Below are 19039 nucleotides of genomic sequence, written 5' to 3' on the forward strand. Positions count from 1 at the left end.
TTCTGTTTGGGCCCTTGTTTAGGTATATCATTGTTGCCATTGCATTGTGTATTCTCACCATGCTCTGAACATAAAAAAATAACTACTTTGCATGTCACTACTGGTGGAAATCTAGAAAGTACCAGTAACATATAAGAAGAGTACTGGTAAGTTTCAAAATATTCAACCTTGACAGATTATAAATACTTAACCTTGACAATGAGTTCAAGATGAATGCAGTTGCACAAGTGTGCACGGTTTCTATGGGAATTAACAGGAATAGGACCTTGGGAAGCATGTGCCCTAGTGGTTAGCATGCCTACTTCTCAATTCTAAGGTTAAGGGTTTGAAACTCAGCTCCGGCCTTACTGTGTGGAGTTTGCATGCTGTGTGCTTGCGGGGGAGTTTCCAAATACTCTGGCTTCCTCACACAATCCATAAACATGCATGTTAAAGAATTGAAGACTTGTTGTATTATACATGAAAAATACATTGATTTTATGAAATTGCATAACAATTGTGCTTTGGATCAGTAGGTAGAACGGGGTATCCAGTGAACAAAGGGTTAGCAGTTTGAATCTTGGTTCTGTCTGTCCTTCGTCAAGACACTGAACCCTAAATTGCTTTGCCGCGAAACACTTTTCATCTTTCTCCAAGGACTTCTTTGCATATTCGAAGGCCTCATACACGAGCTGCTTCTTCCGTCCCTCCTCGGTGTTGGGCAGTATGGACACATCACGGTACACTCTGGCCAGCCGCAACAAGAACTCTGCATTATCACTGGACACAAAAACGTGTACAAACAGGTTTTGGGGGATACTGTACATAGGAGCCAATGGTAGACGAGCAACCATTAGGGTCGCCTGCTAATTGGTCAACACGTAATTATTCTAACCGACATTATGTTTATGTGCAATTACTAAATTTTGTTTTCATGGGTTTTAATTGTCCAAAAGTGGCCACGATAAAGCCAAAAGATACAACGTGATGTAAAGAGTATAAGAGCTGAGATTGGAAATTACATTTTCCACCCTTCGGAAGTTTCATTACATTTGCGTTAACACAGGTAAAATGGTTGATAGCGAGGTGGACACAAATGGCCAGCAAGGAGCCCTGAGGGTTACGGACAGTGAGGCGCAAACGAGCAAGATTTAAAATGTGGTTCCTCACTTGTCTTTGTACTGCACTAGGAGCTGGTAGAGTGTTTGTGTGTCTGCACAGCTGTAAAGGTAGTCGGCCTGCTCAAGAACCTCCTCTTCACAGAACACCAATACATGTCAAACCTCAGCTCAGTATCTCCTTCATGCTGATTCAGATTCCATTTAACTCTAACTGTATTCATTCCATATTGAATTCTAAAGCGAGGACCACCGGCGTGTTCTGCAGCATGCGATAAGCTCCATACGTCAGACACGAGAGTGTCGGGAGTCCCAGCAAGAATGCGGCCCTTCCACTCTGCATGTGCTGAAGGCAAGTCATCTTAGCATAAAGACGTTTTGTTAGCTAGACCGAATACAGCTCAGAGAGTGTCAAACATATATTTTGTTAGCCTAGCATTATGGGTCCTTGTTTAACGTTTTTTGGAAAAACAAAAACAAATAAATAACTCAAGTCAAGAAAAGACCGATTGCCTCAATTTAACCGTTGGTGATTACCACGATCTGGATGACAAAGAATCTATACAAAGACATAAATATCATTTTAGCAAGCACATTGGTGGTTTTTTTTATATTGTGACAGTAAGTTAAAAATGACTGAGGAAATTATGCCGCGATGCTAACAATTTTGATACAGCTGTCATTATTAGACGGAAAGGTAAATGTTGTGGCCAGTGGCTGTATATTGGCTTACGAGTTTGACATTTTGAGGTAACAAACTAAGTTTGCGCAGTGGCGTAAGAATACGGGGTACGCTCAGTTACTGCTGTACTTCCATCCATCCATTTTCTGAGCCACTTCTCCTCACTGGGGTCGCAGGCGTGCCGGAGCCTATCCCAGCTATCATCGGGCAGGAGGCGGGGTACACCCTGAACTGGTTGCCAGCCAATCGCAGGGCACATGCAAACAAATAACCATTCACACTCACATTCACACCTACGGGCAATTTAGAGTTGTCAATTAACCTAGCATGCATGTTTTTGGGATGTGGGAGAAAACCCAAGTGCCTGGAGAAAACCCACGCAGGCACGGGGAGAACATGCAAACTCCACACAGGTGGGGCCGGGGATTGAACCCCGGTCCTCAGAACTGTGAGGCAGACGCTCTAACCAGTCGCCCACCGTGCCGCTACTGCTTTACCTAGTAATTTTTAAAGGAAAACGCCACAACTTCCTGTGAGGGAAAAAAAGCACAAACATCTAACAAAAATGGGAGTGGGACAGAATACCAATACAAAGGGCAAAGACAAAGGAATGATCTGTCACCCTCCTGTTGTGGCTGCTGCTCTAATAACTGAGAGTCTGCACCACAACCAGATGTTCGTTAGCCATTCTTTTTATATATAATTGCCCATTAGATTTCAAGACTTTTTTTTTTTTTTTAAATCAATGCACAGGTACAACATGTACCTACTTTTCAATCACATCACTACCTGAACCCCATGTACCCACTTTTCAAAGAATCACATTATTACCAGTACACCACGTACCCACTTTCAAATAATCACATTACCAGTACACCGTGTCCCCACTTTTCAAAGAATAGCATCATTCTTTTACAACGTAAAGTACTTTCAAAGAATAGCATCACTCCTTTACAACATAAAGAACAGCATGTGCTGTAACGCTTTATAAACTCACGTGATCTAATAAAGAACGTACACTGTACTCTTTAATGGCCTAGTTTTTCTGTTTAGCCCTTGTTTGGGTATATCATTGTTGCCATTGCATTTTGTATTCTCACCATGCTGTGAACATAAAAAAATAACTACTTTGCATGTCACTACTGGTGCAAATCTAGAAAGTACCAGTAACATAAAAATGAGGAGTACTGGTAAATTTTAAAATATTCAACTTTGACAGATTATACAATACTTAACCTTGACAATGAATTCAAGATGAATGCAGTTGCACAAGTGTGCACGCTTTCTATGGGAATTAACAGGAATAGGACCTTGGGAAGCATGTGCCTTAGTGGTTAGCATGCCTACTTCTAAATTCTGAGGTTAAGGGTTTGAAACTCAGCTGCGGCCTTACTGTGTGGAGTTTGCATGCTCTGTGCTTACGGGGGAGTTTCCAAATACTCTGCCTTCCTCACACAATCCAAAGACATCCATGTTAAAGAATTGAAGACATATTGTTGTATTATACATGAAAAATACAGATTTTATGAAATTGCATAACAATTGTGCTTTGGATCAGTACGTAGAGCGGGGTGTCCAGTGACCAAAGGGTTAGCGGTTTGAATCTTGGTTCTGTTGTTGAAGTGTGCTTGGGCAAGACACTGAACCCTAAATTGCTTGCCTGGCAGAAACCGCTCATTGGTGTATGTGAATATGAGCCTCTGTAAAGTGCTTTGGGCATCGTGCACTCCATTTACCAATATCCACTCTTGTAGTGAAACTCCTAACATTTAATTACATTTTTTAAACTATTACCAGAGTAAGGATTAATTTTCAGAACTAAGCAGAAACGGCACTGTGAGATGAACACAGTTCAGTCACAAAGGATGCTAAGCCATCCCGCACGTCTTTTGTGTACTGTGGTGTTAATTCAAAGGCTTAATGCACATACGACAGATCACTGTCAGCCGTTACCACAGCAAAATAAAAACAGGCTGTCTGCTCAACATTCTGCTGACTGGATTAATGTGCTCTTTACGGTATGATTTTCTTGTCTTTTCATCAGACATTATGAATAGTACTATTCATTCTCTGAAATTGTGTTTCAACATGCATGCAACCACCTTTTTATCCTTCTAGAAGATGAGAAAAAAGTGAGGCACATTATTTTTCCAAATTTTGCTTTCCTTTATTCTGTGCTTATTAAAATATACTATTAGTCTATGACTGTATGCACTTAAACTATTAAATTGCACAATGACTTAAACAACATTATCTAATTATTATTACTCTGCCGGCACAGTGAAGGACTGGTTAGCACATCTGCCTCACAGTTCTGGGAACCAGGGTTCAAATCCCGGCCCCGCCTGTGTGGAGTTTGCATGTTCTCCCCGTGGCTTGGTGGGTTGTCTCCGGGCACTCCGGTTTCTTCCCTCATCCCAAAAACATGCGGTAGGTTGATTGCAGATTAAATTGCCCGTAGCTGTGAATGTGAGTGCAAGTGGTTGTTTGTTTCTATGTGCCCTGCGATTGGCTGGCGACCGGTTCAGAGTGTACCCCGCCTCCCGCCCAAAGATAGCTCCAGCAGCCCACAACCCTAGTGAGAAGCGGGAAAGAAAATGGATGGATTATTATTACTCTACCATCAGGTTATCTTCTCGTGTAGCCTCTCATGTGGTTCAAAAACCTCTTGGTATGATGCAGTAAAGTTCTACAGAGGGCCAAGAAAGAAATGTGATAATTTTTGCGTTTGCTTGTATGGGTGTAACAAATGGCATCCCACCCATCCATCTTTTTATAGCACAGCGAGTCCTCATTAGGGTCGTGGGGTGAGCTGACATTGGGTAAGGTGGGGTACACACTGGACTGGTCACATCTATACCAAATGATTTAAAAAAATTAATTATTTCCTAATGTTGTGTTTTTCAGAATATTGCTTCTCCAAATGTATTGGCTCTATTAAAGACAATCTTGTCGCCTTACAGGAGCTGCAAGGTAGTGGATTTCCTTGGTGCGAGCATCTTCTATTTGTCACATCATGTACCAGCAAGAGAGGTTTTTGTGGATGTTTTGTCACAGGTAATGTCTCACTGTCTAGTGAAATGTCTCCTTTTTGGAGATAGAACTTCTCTGATAAGACTTCTAGATCCATCCATTTTCTGTCCTATACAGGGTCACTGGGAGCTGGAGTCTATTCCAGCTGACACTGGGCAGAAGGCTGACTAAACCTTGGAATGGTCATCAGTGAATCAGAAGTGTAGAGAAGTCAGGTGATGCATTACAGTGGAATGGAGCATGTTTTATTCAATGTCATGTGAGCAGAAACTCACTTGGCATGACCCTTGTGGCGATCCTGTTAACCAACCGTCATTCCGAGTATCTAAAGCCTTTCAGTGCTCAATGTTTCACTCACAGCACCTTCTTTTTTGATCATATCACAAAGACAAGCAAGCATGTGCGTTGTCAAGACCGAGACCATCCCAGCTGTTCGGTTCTGTTGCTGAGGATCTTAACTCAGCCACTGAACACCACCAGTTGAACTATCAGCGCCCCTTTCAAAATTGGATATACTAATGAGACAGCAATGACACACGTCAGATGAGCCCTTTTCTTCAGACCGCTCAACGAGGAAATATCTTTGACACTGAAGTACTGAGGACCTTACTGTGTTCATCGCAGTTCCCTGCCTAAAAGCTTGGCTGTATTCATCACCAGATTATAAAAACCCTTACCATGCGGAACATTTGGAAGTCACTTCTGTATTAATTATTTGCCCTTCCTCAGGAGTGAAAAAGCAAGCTTGATTCCTGCACTTTTTCTGCAACTCTTGGTAAGAGAAACTATGAAGTCAGCAATTGAAAGCAATTCATGTTTTGAGCTAAACCGTATTCCTGGCTGGGTGGATCACCTGGAAACTCAACTCTCAACATGCAAGGCAGGCTCTTTGAACATTTCACATTTATCCTGTCGAAAAGTCTCAAAGAACACACAATCAGACCTCTTTTCCTGGGTTGAATGCCCGAATTTAAGTTGAAGAACATATTGTGGAACTGGTTGTGTTGTGGTGCCTTTCATAGTGTCTCAACACCTAGCCATCGTCCAGCCACAGCTCGTTCCCAAGCCTGGATAAATACACACAAAGCGGAGTGAAAATAAAAGAAATAAAATCTTCATAAGTTGATTTAACTTTAAGTGTAATACCATATTTTTCAGTTACACATACCTATGAATTATGTTCTGGGTATTTTTTTAAAATTCAACAATGTACAAAAAGAAATCCTTAAAAAAATACTAATACTTCCAAATGTATAATACAGAAACATGGAATTTAAAAAAAAATTGAAAACAGTAAAAAAGAAACAGTCTCTTAGGAATAATAACACAAACATGAGTAATGAATTAGCCTTACATCATCATTTACATTTACATGTTCAAAAAGGAGTAGAAATTACGATATAAATGTATTTGTTCCTATCCCCAATATCAATTGCATATTACGTATATATTAAAATTTTTAAAAAAACATGATATACTACTATCTACACATAAAGTAATATTCTATACCAATATGCAATACTTTGTCACATTAACCCAATGTGTAGTTATCTATAATATATAGGGAATAATAGGGACATTATAGACTCAGAAATAATAGTGCAGGGTATAGCCTGCACTATTATTTCCCATAACTTAATCGTGTGGCCCAACTTTATTCCTCTATAGTTCCCACAACTCTGCACATCACCCTTGTTCTTAAAAATGGGCACCAGGACATTTTACCTCCATTTCTGCGGTATTTTCTCAGCCCCTAGTTTCTGTTGTACAACCTGGTACAAAATAAACAATTGATGAAACAATATACATTTAACAATATATTTTGAATGACCTATTCATAAAACAAATAGCAATAATAAAACATCATACCTATCACAATAAATAATAATAAAAGCAATAATTAATATGCACCATTTTCACAGTAAAAATGTAAAGAAGTGTGAAACTCTGCTGTGAGTACTTTTGTCTTTAAATTGAAAATTCCCACTTAAATTCTAACCACCTTCTCTTTTATGATGATGTAAACCCTCTATTTGTACTTTTACTTGGTTGCTTGATTTAAAATTTCTCAATACCATTACCTAAATTTGTTGATAGCTTATTTTTTTTATCAAACCATGATTTTATTTTGCTGAGTTCTGAGGAAATTATCTCCCAAAATTTGCTGCACATTTTCAAGAATATTTGACATCTTCAAATAACATTTCAAGTTATTTGAGACAACTATGAATGAACAATTTGTGTCCCAATACTGACCCCTAGCGGATGCCAAACTCGAAGTCCCAAGCTTTTAGCGTCACAATCAACTTACTGTGTAAGAAACACCTGAGCCATATTTTTTCGTTACGTTTTGCCCAACATTTAATTCAAAGAATCTTAACTCAATTCTTCTTGTTATTTTGTATAATCACCGCAGATGACCATGACTAGATTAGAACCCTGTGTTCTGTCCACTTATATACACGTTTGGGTTTTTTTCCCATACAAATTTCTATTGCAACATATTCTTACATTTTCCCTACTACCTTAAAATTTAAATAATTCTCTACAAAGCCAAACAATGTCGATTTTATTGTTTTCTACTCAAAGCAATCTATATCCATCCATTTCAAAGAAGGTCAATTACTAAATCCAGGAAAACGGGTTCGAGTACGTGAATTTAGCGGAGGTCCACCTAAATCGTGTTCTGCCATTGTTTCGCGTAAGGTAATACTTTTTCTTTTCAGATGACATTGTTGGGAAATCCCTTTACCAACCTCGTTTTTTTTTTATTTATTTTTTTTTCAATTTGCTTGACATTTTCTGTGGTTCTGACAAAAGGTGGAAATATTCCTCAATATCGGCGTCGAAAAACACACGTTCGTTAGTTGTTCACGATAGAAACGCTGCCTATGATTCACTATTATTATTGTTTTCTGTGAAGTTGGAGGTATTTCCAGCGATGCAACCGCTCTCACTTTGAACCGAAAATGAAGGTGACTCAAGCGGATGTTTTCGTCGCCACTGATAAGAAACATCCGGGCATTTTTTCTACCACGGTCAATGTTTCGGTCAGAAGTTTCCTCGGATTTATGTATATTGACTTCTGGGCAAGAAAACCTTGTCCAATATTTGCCATAAAAAGCGGCATAAAATCCTTAATCTTTATCCGATTGTTACAATTTAGCGTTCATTTTATTCGTGTAACGCTCCTCTATCCGATGATAGTCTATTTGGATATAAAGGTATTTTGAACATTTGAGTAACATACCATAAAGCCGGGGTGTCAAAACTCATTTTTGTTGCGTGCTAGATTGTTCCCTCAAGAGGGCCGTCATGACTGTGAAGCCATATAAATGTTTCATTGTCTCATCATAGTATTATATACACACAACAAATTGGTGGATAACTAGCTTTAAAATCAGAAATCAATAGTTTGCTCAAATATTGTTCGTTACTGTAAAAAATGATTTGGTTAATAAACAAAACAAAATGCTATATCTCAGTGCCATTATTTATTACATAGGATGTGAAATGGTGGTACAGATTTAGAAAGAATCATGGAAGTTGATGCAAATTAGTTGTTTGGCCCCCCGGGGCCTTGAGTTTGAAATATCTGCATTAAGTATTTCATTATTCATCCAAGTTTCTGATATTGCAATGTTGAATGGACGTGTGAAGCGGGGTGCTATAATATTTGATGTAATCTGGAGGTTGACACAGGCTTCTGCTGTTAGAACTGACAACTGAAATTTGGTGTTCACAGTTGATGTTTTATTGTTCATCTTTTGAAGTTATGGAAAATGTTGCTTACTGGATCTGTGTCATTTCCTGTGTCCCGTCACTGGTGCAAAGTGTATTGAAAAAATATATATATTTAGTTCCAGTTCATCATATGCAACAATCCTTATTTGACTGCCGTTGGTAGTTGAAGTAAGATGTTTTCGAGTTGTCACGATGACGTCCCAAACTGTTTGTAGATTACCAGCTTGTGGATTAGTTGCCACTTTTGGTGTTTCGGTGTGCTGGGGCGGGGGAGGAGTGAGCGCAAAGAACTCTTTTGGGACAAGTTGTCTCGATATTCACACGTACGTAGCGACATAAACAAGCTCGCGTTTGACGGCTCTCAACGTAATCAAGTACGCAGTTACTTGATGCCCGCTGCAATTCGACACTTATTCGTTGCAACAGGAACAACTTCGCATCAGACGACAATTCCGTAGCAACAAGCAACGTCACAACTGACGGCTGCTGTAATTCGACGGCTGACGACAGTTCACGCGGTAACGGACACTCCGTCGCATCTGACTGCCTACGCAGAAGCTACGCATGAGTTGTTGACGACAGCTACCCTGTGACCGTAACAACAACTTGTACTTGACGACTTGCTTACGTAGCAGCCACACAGCTGACGTAGCAACATAGCAACTTCGCAGCTGATGCATGCCTTATCCTCTGTGGGAAAAAAACGATTCATTAAAAGTCAAAATACCTATGCAATCACTGTTATCAGTCATCATGCACACATGTATGTGAAAAACAAGTAAATTACACTTTTTTCTTGAGAAATCTGTGGTTCTTGTATTGCAAAAAAAAAAAAAAAGTTAATAAAATAATTATTACATACTGTACTTGCATTGCTTTTCATTAACACAACAATAATTATGCAATTGGGCTATCTGGCCCCTGAACTACAATGAGTTCTATACACCCATTCTCTAAATTTATACTGTAGGTGTGAATGTTTTTTCATCTTTGTGTGTGGTGTGCACTGCGATTGACTGGTGACCAGTCCAGGGTGTACCGCACATCTTTCCTAAAGTCAGCTGGAAGAAAATGGATGGATAATTAAATAGGTTTTGTATGACAAATTGCAGTTTTGAAGAGGGGAGTCTACAAGTTTGGATTTAAATGTAAGGAGTGACTTTCTGATTTCCTGTGGGGTGGGGGTGGGGGTGGTGGGTTGTGTCAGGAGGATGTGCCTCCATCCCTCTGATGATGGGGTGAGGTATGTCAGAGGATCGGAGGCTTAGGTTGGAGGCGTGACGGCGGAGCACGTTAGTGAGGTAGGAGCAGGGGAGGGTATTGTATTGCTTTTTAGGTGTAGAGCAGGAGTTTATATTTAATATGGTGCAGGATGGGGGGGCCAGTGCAGTTTTCTGAGGTGATGTGGTCTCTCTGGAGTGGGTGAAGGCAGCTGTGTTTTGTGTTATAGGGCCATGAGTTGTAGACGGGAGTCCAAAGAGAATGAAGGCATGCATATGTGGTAAAGCAGTGGTGCGGGATGTGTTGAAGCGGTCATTATTTTTGAGGATGGAAAAGAAAGATGTTTCGGTGAGCGTGGTGAACATAATGAGGCCAAGGGATCGAGGTGGGTGGGGATGACTGCATGTTCGACGGTGAAGATGTCCTAGGGACGGGGGGAGTTGAGTTTGATCAAGTTGAGATCAGGTTTTAATGTGGTAAAGGCGGTTTGAGATGATAGTATTTGAGGAGCATTGCTGGGGTGCCTGTTTGTGTGTCAGCATTGACCGTGAGTTCCAGAGGGGCAACCTGTAAAGAATTAAAAATTATTGGTTTAGCACACCATGTCTTTTTTAAATGCTTTGACATATGTAATCGCTCTAAGTTGTTTGTGTTGTCCTTGAAATGTCACTGGTACATCATGTTGACAGGGATTCATCACTGGTGTCAGAAATGATGTTACATAATCCACCCATCCATTTCTATACCAACTGTTTCATTGAAACTAATAGCTACTTATTTGTACTAAACAGAATTCCAAAAATGATCGTTCTTAGTAGAGTTACTACTTGCATGACCCAAACAATATTTTATCTAATTGATAAATGACAATCTCGGATCAAGATCTGTAGTTGCTACTGGATTTGAATCAAAATGCATCCGATCAGGCCAGAATGCCATCCTAGGCCTATGCTACCCACTTTCCCTGTGGGATCTCGTTTTTCACAGCCAGCTGCAATGATGACGGGCCCCAACATGTACAATGTACAACAGCAAATCAGACCACCGGTACACCTCAATAGCTTTCATAATCATAGTCAGGTAAGTGAGTACCAAATTGGTGGGAAAAGATCACTGATTTCCCGTATGTCAGTTCAATGTCTTTCAAAATCTAATAATTTAATCATCATGAAATTAAATGTACATGGCACCAAAACCCCTTTGCCCCTTGGTATTGTAATCGGGGGTGGGGGAATCTGTGGCTCTGTGCAAGAAGCATCCTAGTTCTCTGCTTTTTCACTTTTTATGGTTTTGCAAGCTTTTTATGTCAGACCCAATAGTTTTGGAAAGACACGTATGTTTACCTTTTCAGATAAGGTATGCTCACTAACGTAGAACTCAGAATTTTGCACTTGTTAATTTTCCCCTGCCTTTGAACAGCAACAACTGTCGCATCAATGGCCTGTGCAAAACGTCCTCGGCCCACATCCTCAACAAATGGTAGGATTCTGCAGTTACCTTTGTATATGTATTTCGGATTGCACTTCTTGATGAGTAATTATCTTAGTTAATGGTGAAGGGGAAGGATATAAATCAATTTTAACTTCTTCCTATGCCATTTCAGACAGGCAGTACATGATGTTTCAGTATTTGTCAGACTCACCATTTACTGGGACTGTCACTGTCGAATATTTTTAGATGAAATTATTCAATTGATCATTTCATCGATTTATTGAATAATCGGATAAAAATGTATTTTGCATGAAAGTTATTGCAGAATCATTTTTTGCCAATTACTCTATTAACCAATTATAGTTATTTGGTATTGTTTAATTATTAAACAAAACCAAATAATGATGCAATATCAGATGAGAGGCAGTGATGATGTACTCATGCACCAATATATAAATATTTCCATAATAGAGTAAACTGACTTATTTTTTTTCGATGCATTGATTATGACTCAGTTACTGGTTTGATCCATAACATGAGAAAACGGGGGAAAATGTTGATCATTGTTTTCAAAAATAAAATCAGATGTTTGCCAACGTCTTATTTTGATTAAACACAAAAGATAATCATTCTGATTTCTTGAAGGACTACAGAAAACAGAATGTTTCCTACTGAGAGGCTGAAATCAGAGGATTTGGATAATTTTAAGTCAGTGGCTCCAAACAATCGATTAGCAAAGTACAGTTGTTGATTAATTTGATGACCGATTGTGACACCTAATATTTACCGTGTATTGTAGATTTTTCATTCCTTTAGATTTTGCAATGCATGTTTATAAATAAAAAGTTAAATGAATCATCATGTTGCAAATGCCAGCGTTTAAGCCTCTGTGTGTTTCAGATGAGGGCGCCATCAGGGATGATGATGACACCTGGGGCCCCTCAGATGGTACCTGTTGGATTTATGTGAGTTAAACCCTTATAAACTACTGGTGAAATAATCATATTCTGTTCACGTCATCACACAAACTTTCCATTTCAAATCTATGTATAGGAATGGAGAAATTTTGTTTGAGCAGGTACATCCTATGATGTCTGCAGCGCCTCCCCAAAACCTCTTCACAACAATGTAAGACATTTGCAACAGATTCTATAGATATAGCAAACAGTGGATATAAAAAGTATACACACTACATTTCAAATGCCATGTTTTTTGACAATCATTTCCCCGAAATCCTGCAATTAATTTGACCTGTACAACACCCCCCCCCCCCCCCTAAGAAACAACGTAGACAATGTGGTTGCACAAATGTGCACACCATCTTATAGCTGGGGTGATGGCTGTGCTCAGAATTGACAGCACACACCTGCCACCCTGTACAGTACCTCTGATTAACACCTTTTAAGGTTCAGACCTTCTCAAGGCCTTTCCCGACATTTCTATTTTGCTTTCTAGCAGAAGGTTTTGTGCTAACACTGACTGATATTTGTAACTCTTCATAATTCTCTCCACCTTGACTAAGGCCCCAGGTCCAGCTGAAGAAAAACATCTGCAAAGCATGATGCTGCCATCACCATGCTTCACTGTAGGTATGTCGTTCTTTTGGTGATGAGCAGTGTTGTTTGCGCCTAGTATACTGACTGTACTTTTTGGAACTATGAACAAAAAGTTCAACCTTGGTTTCATCTGACACATTTTTGCGCAAGCTTTGCTTAGATTTCAAGTGTTTATGTGACATGTAACCTGGCTTGGTTGGATTTTTATCTTTGTAAGATAAGGCTTCCATCTTGCCACCCTACTCCCTAGCACTGAGTGAGATTGTTGTCACATGTACTAAACAGCCAGTGCTTGCCCGAAATTTCTGCAGTTCCTTCAATGTCGCTGTCTGCCTCTTGGAAGCCTCTCTGACCAGTTTTCCTCTCGTCTTTTCATCAATTTTGGAGGGACATCCAGTTCTTGGTAATGTCACTGTTGTGACATATGTACTCCACCTGTCAATGACTGGCTTCACTGTTTTCCATGATATATTTAATGCCTTGAGAATTATTTTGTAACCTTTTCCTGACTAATACCTTTGAACAACGAGACCCCTCTGATGCCATGGAAGTTCTCTGGAGACCATGGTTTGTGCTGTATGATGTGACTACAAAAATGGAAAAACTGACTTGAACATCTCAACCCTATTTGCGGTTAATCAGAGGCACTTTAAATGGTAACAGGTGTGTGCTGACTCTCACGAACTTGAATGTGATTGGTAAATTCTAAAACACACATCCACAGTTATAAGATGTTTCCACACTAACCGCAACCACATTAACTTAGTTATTTTTACTTACTTTACAAAATCAGTTGTATTTGAAATTATTAATCTTGGTCTCATTTTTTATCACAAAAGGTTGTGTAGGGTTGTGCAGACTTTTATATAGTGTATATATGTATGTATATATATATATATATATATATATACATATATATATATATATATATATATACACACACACACACACACACACAAAGTTCAGATTGATGCCACAATTTCTTTCTCCTCTTAAAACTTAGATTTTCTTAAAGATACCATAAACTGAAATGGTTCCCTAAAAGATGCCTTTTGTGCCTTTAATTTCAGTAATACGAGGAAGACTGAACACGTGCGGGAGCGGCCATACATAAAGAAGCCACCAAATGCCTTTATGTTGTTCGCAAATAAGTACAGAGAAGTGGTCACCATGCAATTGGAAAAGAGAGACAGTGCATCTGTTCATGTGGCCCTTGGAAAAATGGTAGGTTATGTACCATAGGAGGAAGCTCAGGAAACAGTGCAGTCAACGTAATTTACATTACGCCAACAGTTACACTCAAGGCATTTCAGAGGCATGTTTAGGACTGGACTCTTTATATCTTTAAGGAGACTCAACAAATGGCATGAGTGAGCACTTGACACTCGCAAGGAAAAACTCCCATTTACCAGAAATTGTGTGGAATGAGATTTAGTATGGGGGTGTCCATTTGCCTTGAGCTGTTGGGTTGAGAAAGAAACAGCATAAGGGAGATTTATAGGCTGGGACAACACACAGCTACGCCAGAAGTACACACAAATGCCACCGGATGGACATGCTCAAGAAGCAAACTGCCGTCTCTCGAGCAACCAGTCAAAATTTACTAATTTTTGGCAGTAGACGTCCAACAACACCAATCCCAAAGCCACGTCCTGCCACACTGAGCTACTGATACCCCACACAAAAGCAATATGCCCAGAATAAAAGTTACACAGTTGGAAGTGTTGTCTCCAATGGAAACATACCCCCTTAAAATGATAGGATATATAAACAGCAGGCGATCCCCTCTGCGCCAGTGGTCAAGACTGGTAAAATAACTGGAGGCTGATTCAGAGCAGGCGGCACGGTGGGCGACTGGTTAGAGCGTCAGCCTCACAGTTCTGAGGAGCGGGGTTCAATCCCCGGTCCCGCCTGTGTGGAGTTTGCATGTTCTCCCCGTGCCTGTGTGGGTTTTCTCCGGGCACTCCGGTTACCTCCCACATCCCAAAAACATGCATTAATTGGGGACTCTAAATTGCCCGTAGGTGTGAATGTGAGTGCGAATGTTGTTTGTTTGTATGTGCCCTGCGATTGGCTGGCAACCAGTTCAGGGTGTACCCCGCCTCCTGCCCGATGATAGCTGGGATAGGCTCCAGCACGCCCGCGACCCTAGTGAGGAGAAGCGGCTCAGAAAATTGATGGATGGATGGCTGATTCAGAGCACCCGCGACTCTAGTGAGGATAAGCGGTACGGAAGATGAATGAATGAATGAATGATTCAGAGCAAGCCTGACTCAGGCTCAACTTTTCATCTTCATCTTGAATCTAGAGCAGATGTTCTGGATCCTGGACAGAAACTACAAGAGGGTTCCAAAGGACAGGAGCTGATTAAAGTATAATCTGAAGGATTATACTTTAAAGATTCTAGGAACTCCAAGTAAGCATAAACTCTGCAACCAGTCTTGTAGGGTGCTAACGTGAAAGAGCATAAGTATTACGTGCTGAGAGAAAAGATTAAATTCAATTACATTGCATATTTTTTTACAGGGAGACAATGGAAAGAAGCTAATACAGGAGAAATTTGATACTCTCCTAGTTCTAGTCAGCACTTGAGCAGCAGCAAACTAGACCAGCGGAAGTCAGTACTGAGACTCTTGCAGCAGTTTGTCAAGAGACAGTTAAAATAATCCAACTTTAACATTGCAAACATTGGGGACAGTTTTTTTTCTGCATCGCCCTTTCTTTGTAAAAATGCTGTCTAAGACTTTTTTGGGGGGGGGGATTTCAGTCAAATGACATTATTCAAAAGGAACTTTCAAAGGGTTCATTATTGATTTAAGCCAAAGCGAAGACACCTAGAAAATATCTTTTAACAGGAAAATTGCAGTTTGTATTTCATGAACTCACTTGTTCCACCAGGCTGCATTGAGGAATAAAAGAACATTCTCTTGAACTACTTTTACTTATCATTTACTCCTTTTACAACACGTCACTGAATTTGTTTGTATTTCAAGTTTGGTAACACCGTATGTGCTTGTGTGTTTTCACAGTGGAAGTTGCTACCGCAGGCAGACAGGGACAAATATTACGAAGAAGCTGATGCTCAGAAACGACGACATGCTCAGCTGTATCCTCGCTGGTCCACCTGTGAAAACTATGTGAGTTTAACTTGATCGTCTGCAGCTCACATAATTAAGTGAATACAATTTTTACTTTGATTGTTGGCTATCAAATGAGAGCACAATAGGATTTTCTTATTTTTTTTTGTAGGGGAAACGCAGGAAGCGGCGGAAAAGTAAAGTTCACGCCAGTGTTTCAAGTATGTCACCGTCAAATCAAATCAAAACAAATATGCCCACCACATAGTTGAAACACCATTGAGTTGGGCAGAATTTTGATAGATTTTGTTGCTTTGTACCTCTGTTGTTTTTGTTCATGCTTTTCTGAGCTGCTTAGGTAATAACTTGCATGCCTACCCAACTTTGTTGCTAATAAATCCACATTAGGTTGTAAATGACCTCCTCAAGGGATCCTTCAATATTTAGATTGTAATGCCCTGTCTCTGTGGGATGGGGTTTGGTTGTAGCTCCTGTCCTGTATTGTCCAGTTTTTCATATTTGAGACTTGGTGGGTGACTGGTTGGCTATCCTATTGTTGTTGTGTGATTCCTTCACCCATGCAGTATGTCCTTTAAGAAATGTATGCGCCTCAGACAATTTAGTTGAATCTACTGTCTCTCCAGCTACTAAGTCCAGTCATTCGCGAAAGATAACTGAAGCTAACCGATGATTGTTATGTCAAATGTGAGCATCTTAAATACTCCTGCTTTCTCTTGCATATAGTATTTTACAAACTGCTAAGTTGGGGCAGGAATTATCATTTTGCTTTATTTAAGATTGTTGAAGGTCTGCACACTACTGACTATAGCCATTCTTGTTTTAGTCAGTGTTGCTGCCAGTTTGAATAGGTAAAAAACATTGTTTTTCGCTTGTTTTCTTTGCAGAAGATACACCAGATACTGAAGGTCCTCACACCAATAGTATGTGCCTTTCTACAGTACAGAAAGACATAATGGTATATGAAGAATTGGACTCTTCTTCAGAAACAATGCATTACAACTCCCAGCCTCCTTCTGCACTCGAGTCAGAAGAGTCTGTGGAAGCACTAATTGAGGAAAAGAAATTCATGCAGATGCAGTGTGTCAAAAATGAACTTTCAATTACTCCAGATGCACAGATTCAGGGAGAAACGCTTGAGAATGACCACACACTGAATCTCCTAGATTGTATGCTTCTTTCGCCTGCTTCTCAGATTGAGCTTCAGAGTGTTGAAGATGGGTTCCAATTGTTACTGGAGCATTTTGAGCCTCAAGGGCTCCCGTTACATACAGAGGCTGAGGAGTACACCAAGCCTATGAGTTTAGGGGAATCACAGCAGCTAATCATCAAGTTGTTTGAAGGTCCTGCGCTGACAGGGAATCTAAAGGTAGAGACTCATTTGGACCTGGCTGTGCAGGGTCACACAGTAACAGCAGGCCCCTCTAAGGCTCTGAATAAACCGATCCAATTAGCACTGGAGCACCTTGAGACACCATCTTCCATTGCTGAGAGAGGGCATCTTAAGGGAGAGATGCAACCAGGCTTCATTGCACACTGCCCGACATTGGTGGCAGGGACTGTAAAACAAGAGGTGCCGAATCAAGTACCACAGGGAGATCTTGAGACACCCTCCTCCACTACACTCAGCGTGAAGGAAAAGACCCAAATGCCGCCTACCCTACAGAGTCAGAAAATAACACAAGTGTTCAATCCTCTCACTGTGCATAATCATACAATAAATTCCTCCAAACTACTAAGTCAAGACACAGAGATCCCAGTACCATCAGGGGATTTTGGGACTTCCACCAGAAGTCAGAGTCAGAAATCAGTGTCCATTCAGTCTCTGAGTAAGGAAAAGCTCTCTGTGCCACTGCCACATGTTGAGAACATATCAGTTGCAACACAGTCAAGAGATGGAGACCTCCTCCAGTGTCTCAGTTTTGGTGATGAGCTACAGTTCTAGTATATTGGTGTTCTCCTGCTGGAGGATCCTCTGTCTGAGAATCTCCAGTTATGTTAGGTTTTCTTTTGTGCTGGGACCTAAAGGAACTCTTTTCCAAGTTAAACCTCTTCCGATATCTGAATTCACACACCACAGGTTAAGCACAAACGATTGTTCTGCATACTGGTACTCTTTCTGGAATGTCATTTTAGAAATATGATTTTTCTTCAATAACAAGCAGACTATGCAGCCTGTCTGTTACCCCAAAGTGGGTACTACTATTTCAATATTAGAATAGATTAAATTGTCTAGTGCTTGATTTTTCTTTTTAGAAAAAAAAAAGCATGACTTATAGCTTCTCAGCTTATGCATGTTTCAACCAATGAATCCTGGGGCCAGGGGGTGGGGGGGGGGGGAGATATAAATATTGCGAAGTATCGTGTGGTTGTACAGTCTTTACAGCGCATCTAAATGACCAATTAAACATGTTTTATAACTTAGTGCTTTTAACAATTAGCTGCTCCGGTACTCGCCACTCGGCATATTTTGCTTCAGAGTGCAAAACGGCACAGCAACGCAGTTCAGACCTCAAAACAACAGTTTTTACTTTTTTTTAATTTTTTTTAAGACACTTAATGACATGTATTGCGCTAACAAAAGGCCATTTTTCGTGGAAAGATTGATTTACATGTCTAAATCAAGCTTTTAACTGAAATATGTAGATTTATATGTTCCTCACATATACACGTTCTGAAGCATAAATCTGCATGACCATTTTAAATGTACACATGGTGATGCAGTTTTATGGTAATATAAATATAATGACATAAATATGTATTTTTGTATCAAATTAACATATGCTTAATGTGGAAAATAGTGATGAGAATCTGCTGTATTTCCACCCCTTCTATTGTGGCACCACAACCACAATCAAAACTTGTTTCCTTGAAGCTTCCTGTCATAACAGACTTTCTGTATAGTTAATCAATTTTATGTATACAATATATTTGTCTTGGTGTACTATGTATATACTCATTTGTGCTGTGATTGATGAATGGGTAGAATTAATTTAAATGTGTGTTTTACCATTTTGGAGTATGTATAGTTGATCTATTTTCTGTATATATTTGTGTTGGTATACTATATATATATATATACTGTACACTCATTTATGCTGCCATGTAACGAGGGATGAACGGGTGGAATAAACCTAGTCAAATTCTAATTCTCAGACTACATAGTCAGCCCACTCTTTG

General features: G+C 39.9%; 1 protein-coding gene across 3 annotated transcripts; it reads left to right on the plus strand.

Annotated features, from left to right (window-relative positions):
* Positions 1-9806: 9806 nt before the first annotated feature.
* LOC133470567 (uncharacterized) lies at positions 9807-18185 on the plus strand. Of its 3 annotated transcripts, none has more exons than XM_061759062.1 (8): positions 9807-9857; positions 11197-11256; positions 12109-12173; positions 12262-12336; positions 13835-13988; positions 15794-15901; positions 16014-16062; positions 16747-18182. In XM_061759062.1, the coding sequence occupies exons 2-8, from the start codon at positions 11254-11256 to the stop codon at positions 17802-17804; spliced, it is 1512 nt and encodes a 503-aa protein (XP_061615046.1). In that variant the 5' UTR covers positions 9807-9857; positions 11197-11253; the 3' UTR covers positions 17805-18182. The 3 variants fall into 3 exon arrangements, with proteins under 3 accessions (XP_061615046.1, XP_061615044.1, XP_061615045.1); XM_061759060.1 differs by lacking the exon at positions 9807-9857 and adding an exon at positions 10336-10857 and having other exon boundaries at positions 16747-18184; XM_061759061.1 differs by lacking the exons at positions 9807-9857; positions 12262-12336 and adding an exon at positions 10336-10857 and having other exon boundaries at positions 16747-18185.
* Positions 18186-19039: the final 854 nt, after the last annotated feature.

Source organism: Phyllopteryx taeniolatus, chromosome 20 (genome assembly GCF_024500385.1).
Source record: "Phyllopteryx taeniolatus isolate TA_2022b chromosome 20, UOR_Ptae_1.2, whole genome shotgun sequence".
NCBI classification, from domain to species: Eukaryota; Metazoa; Chordata; class Actinopteri; order Syngnathiformes; family Syngnathidae; genus Phyllopteryx; species Phyllopteryx taeniolatus.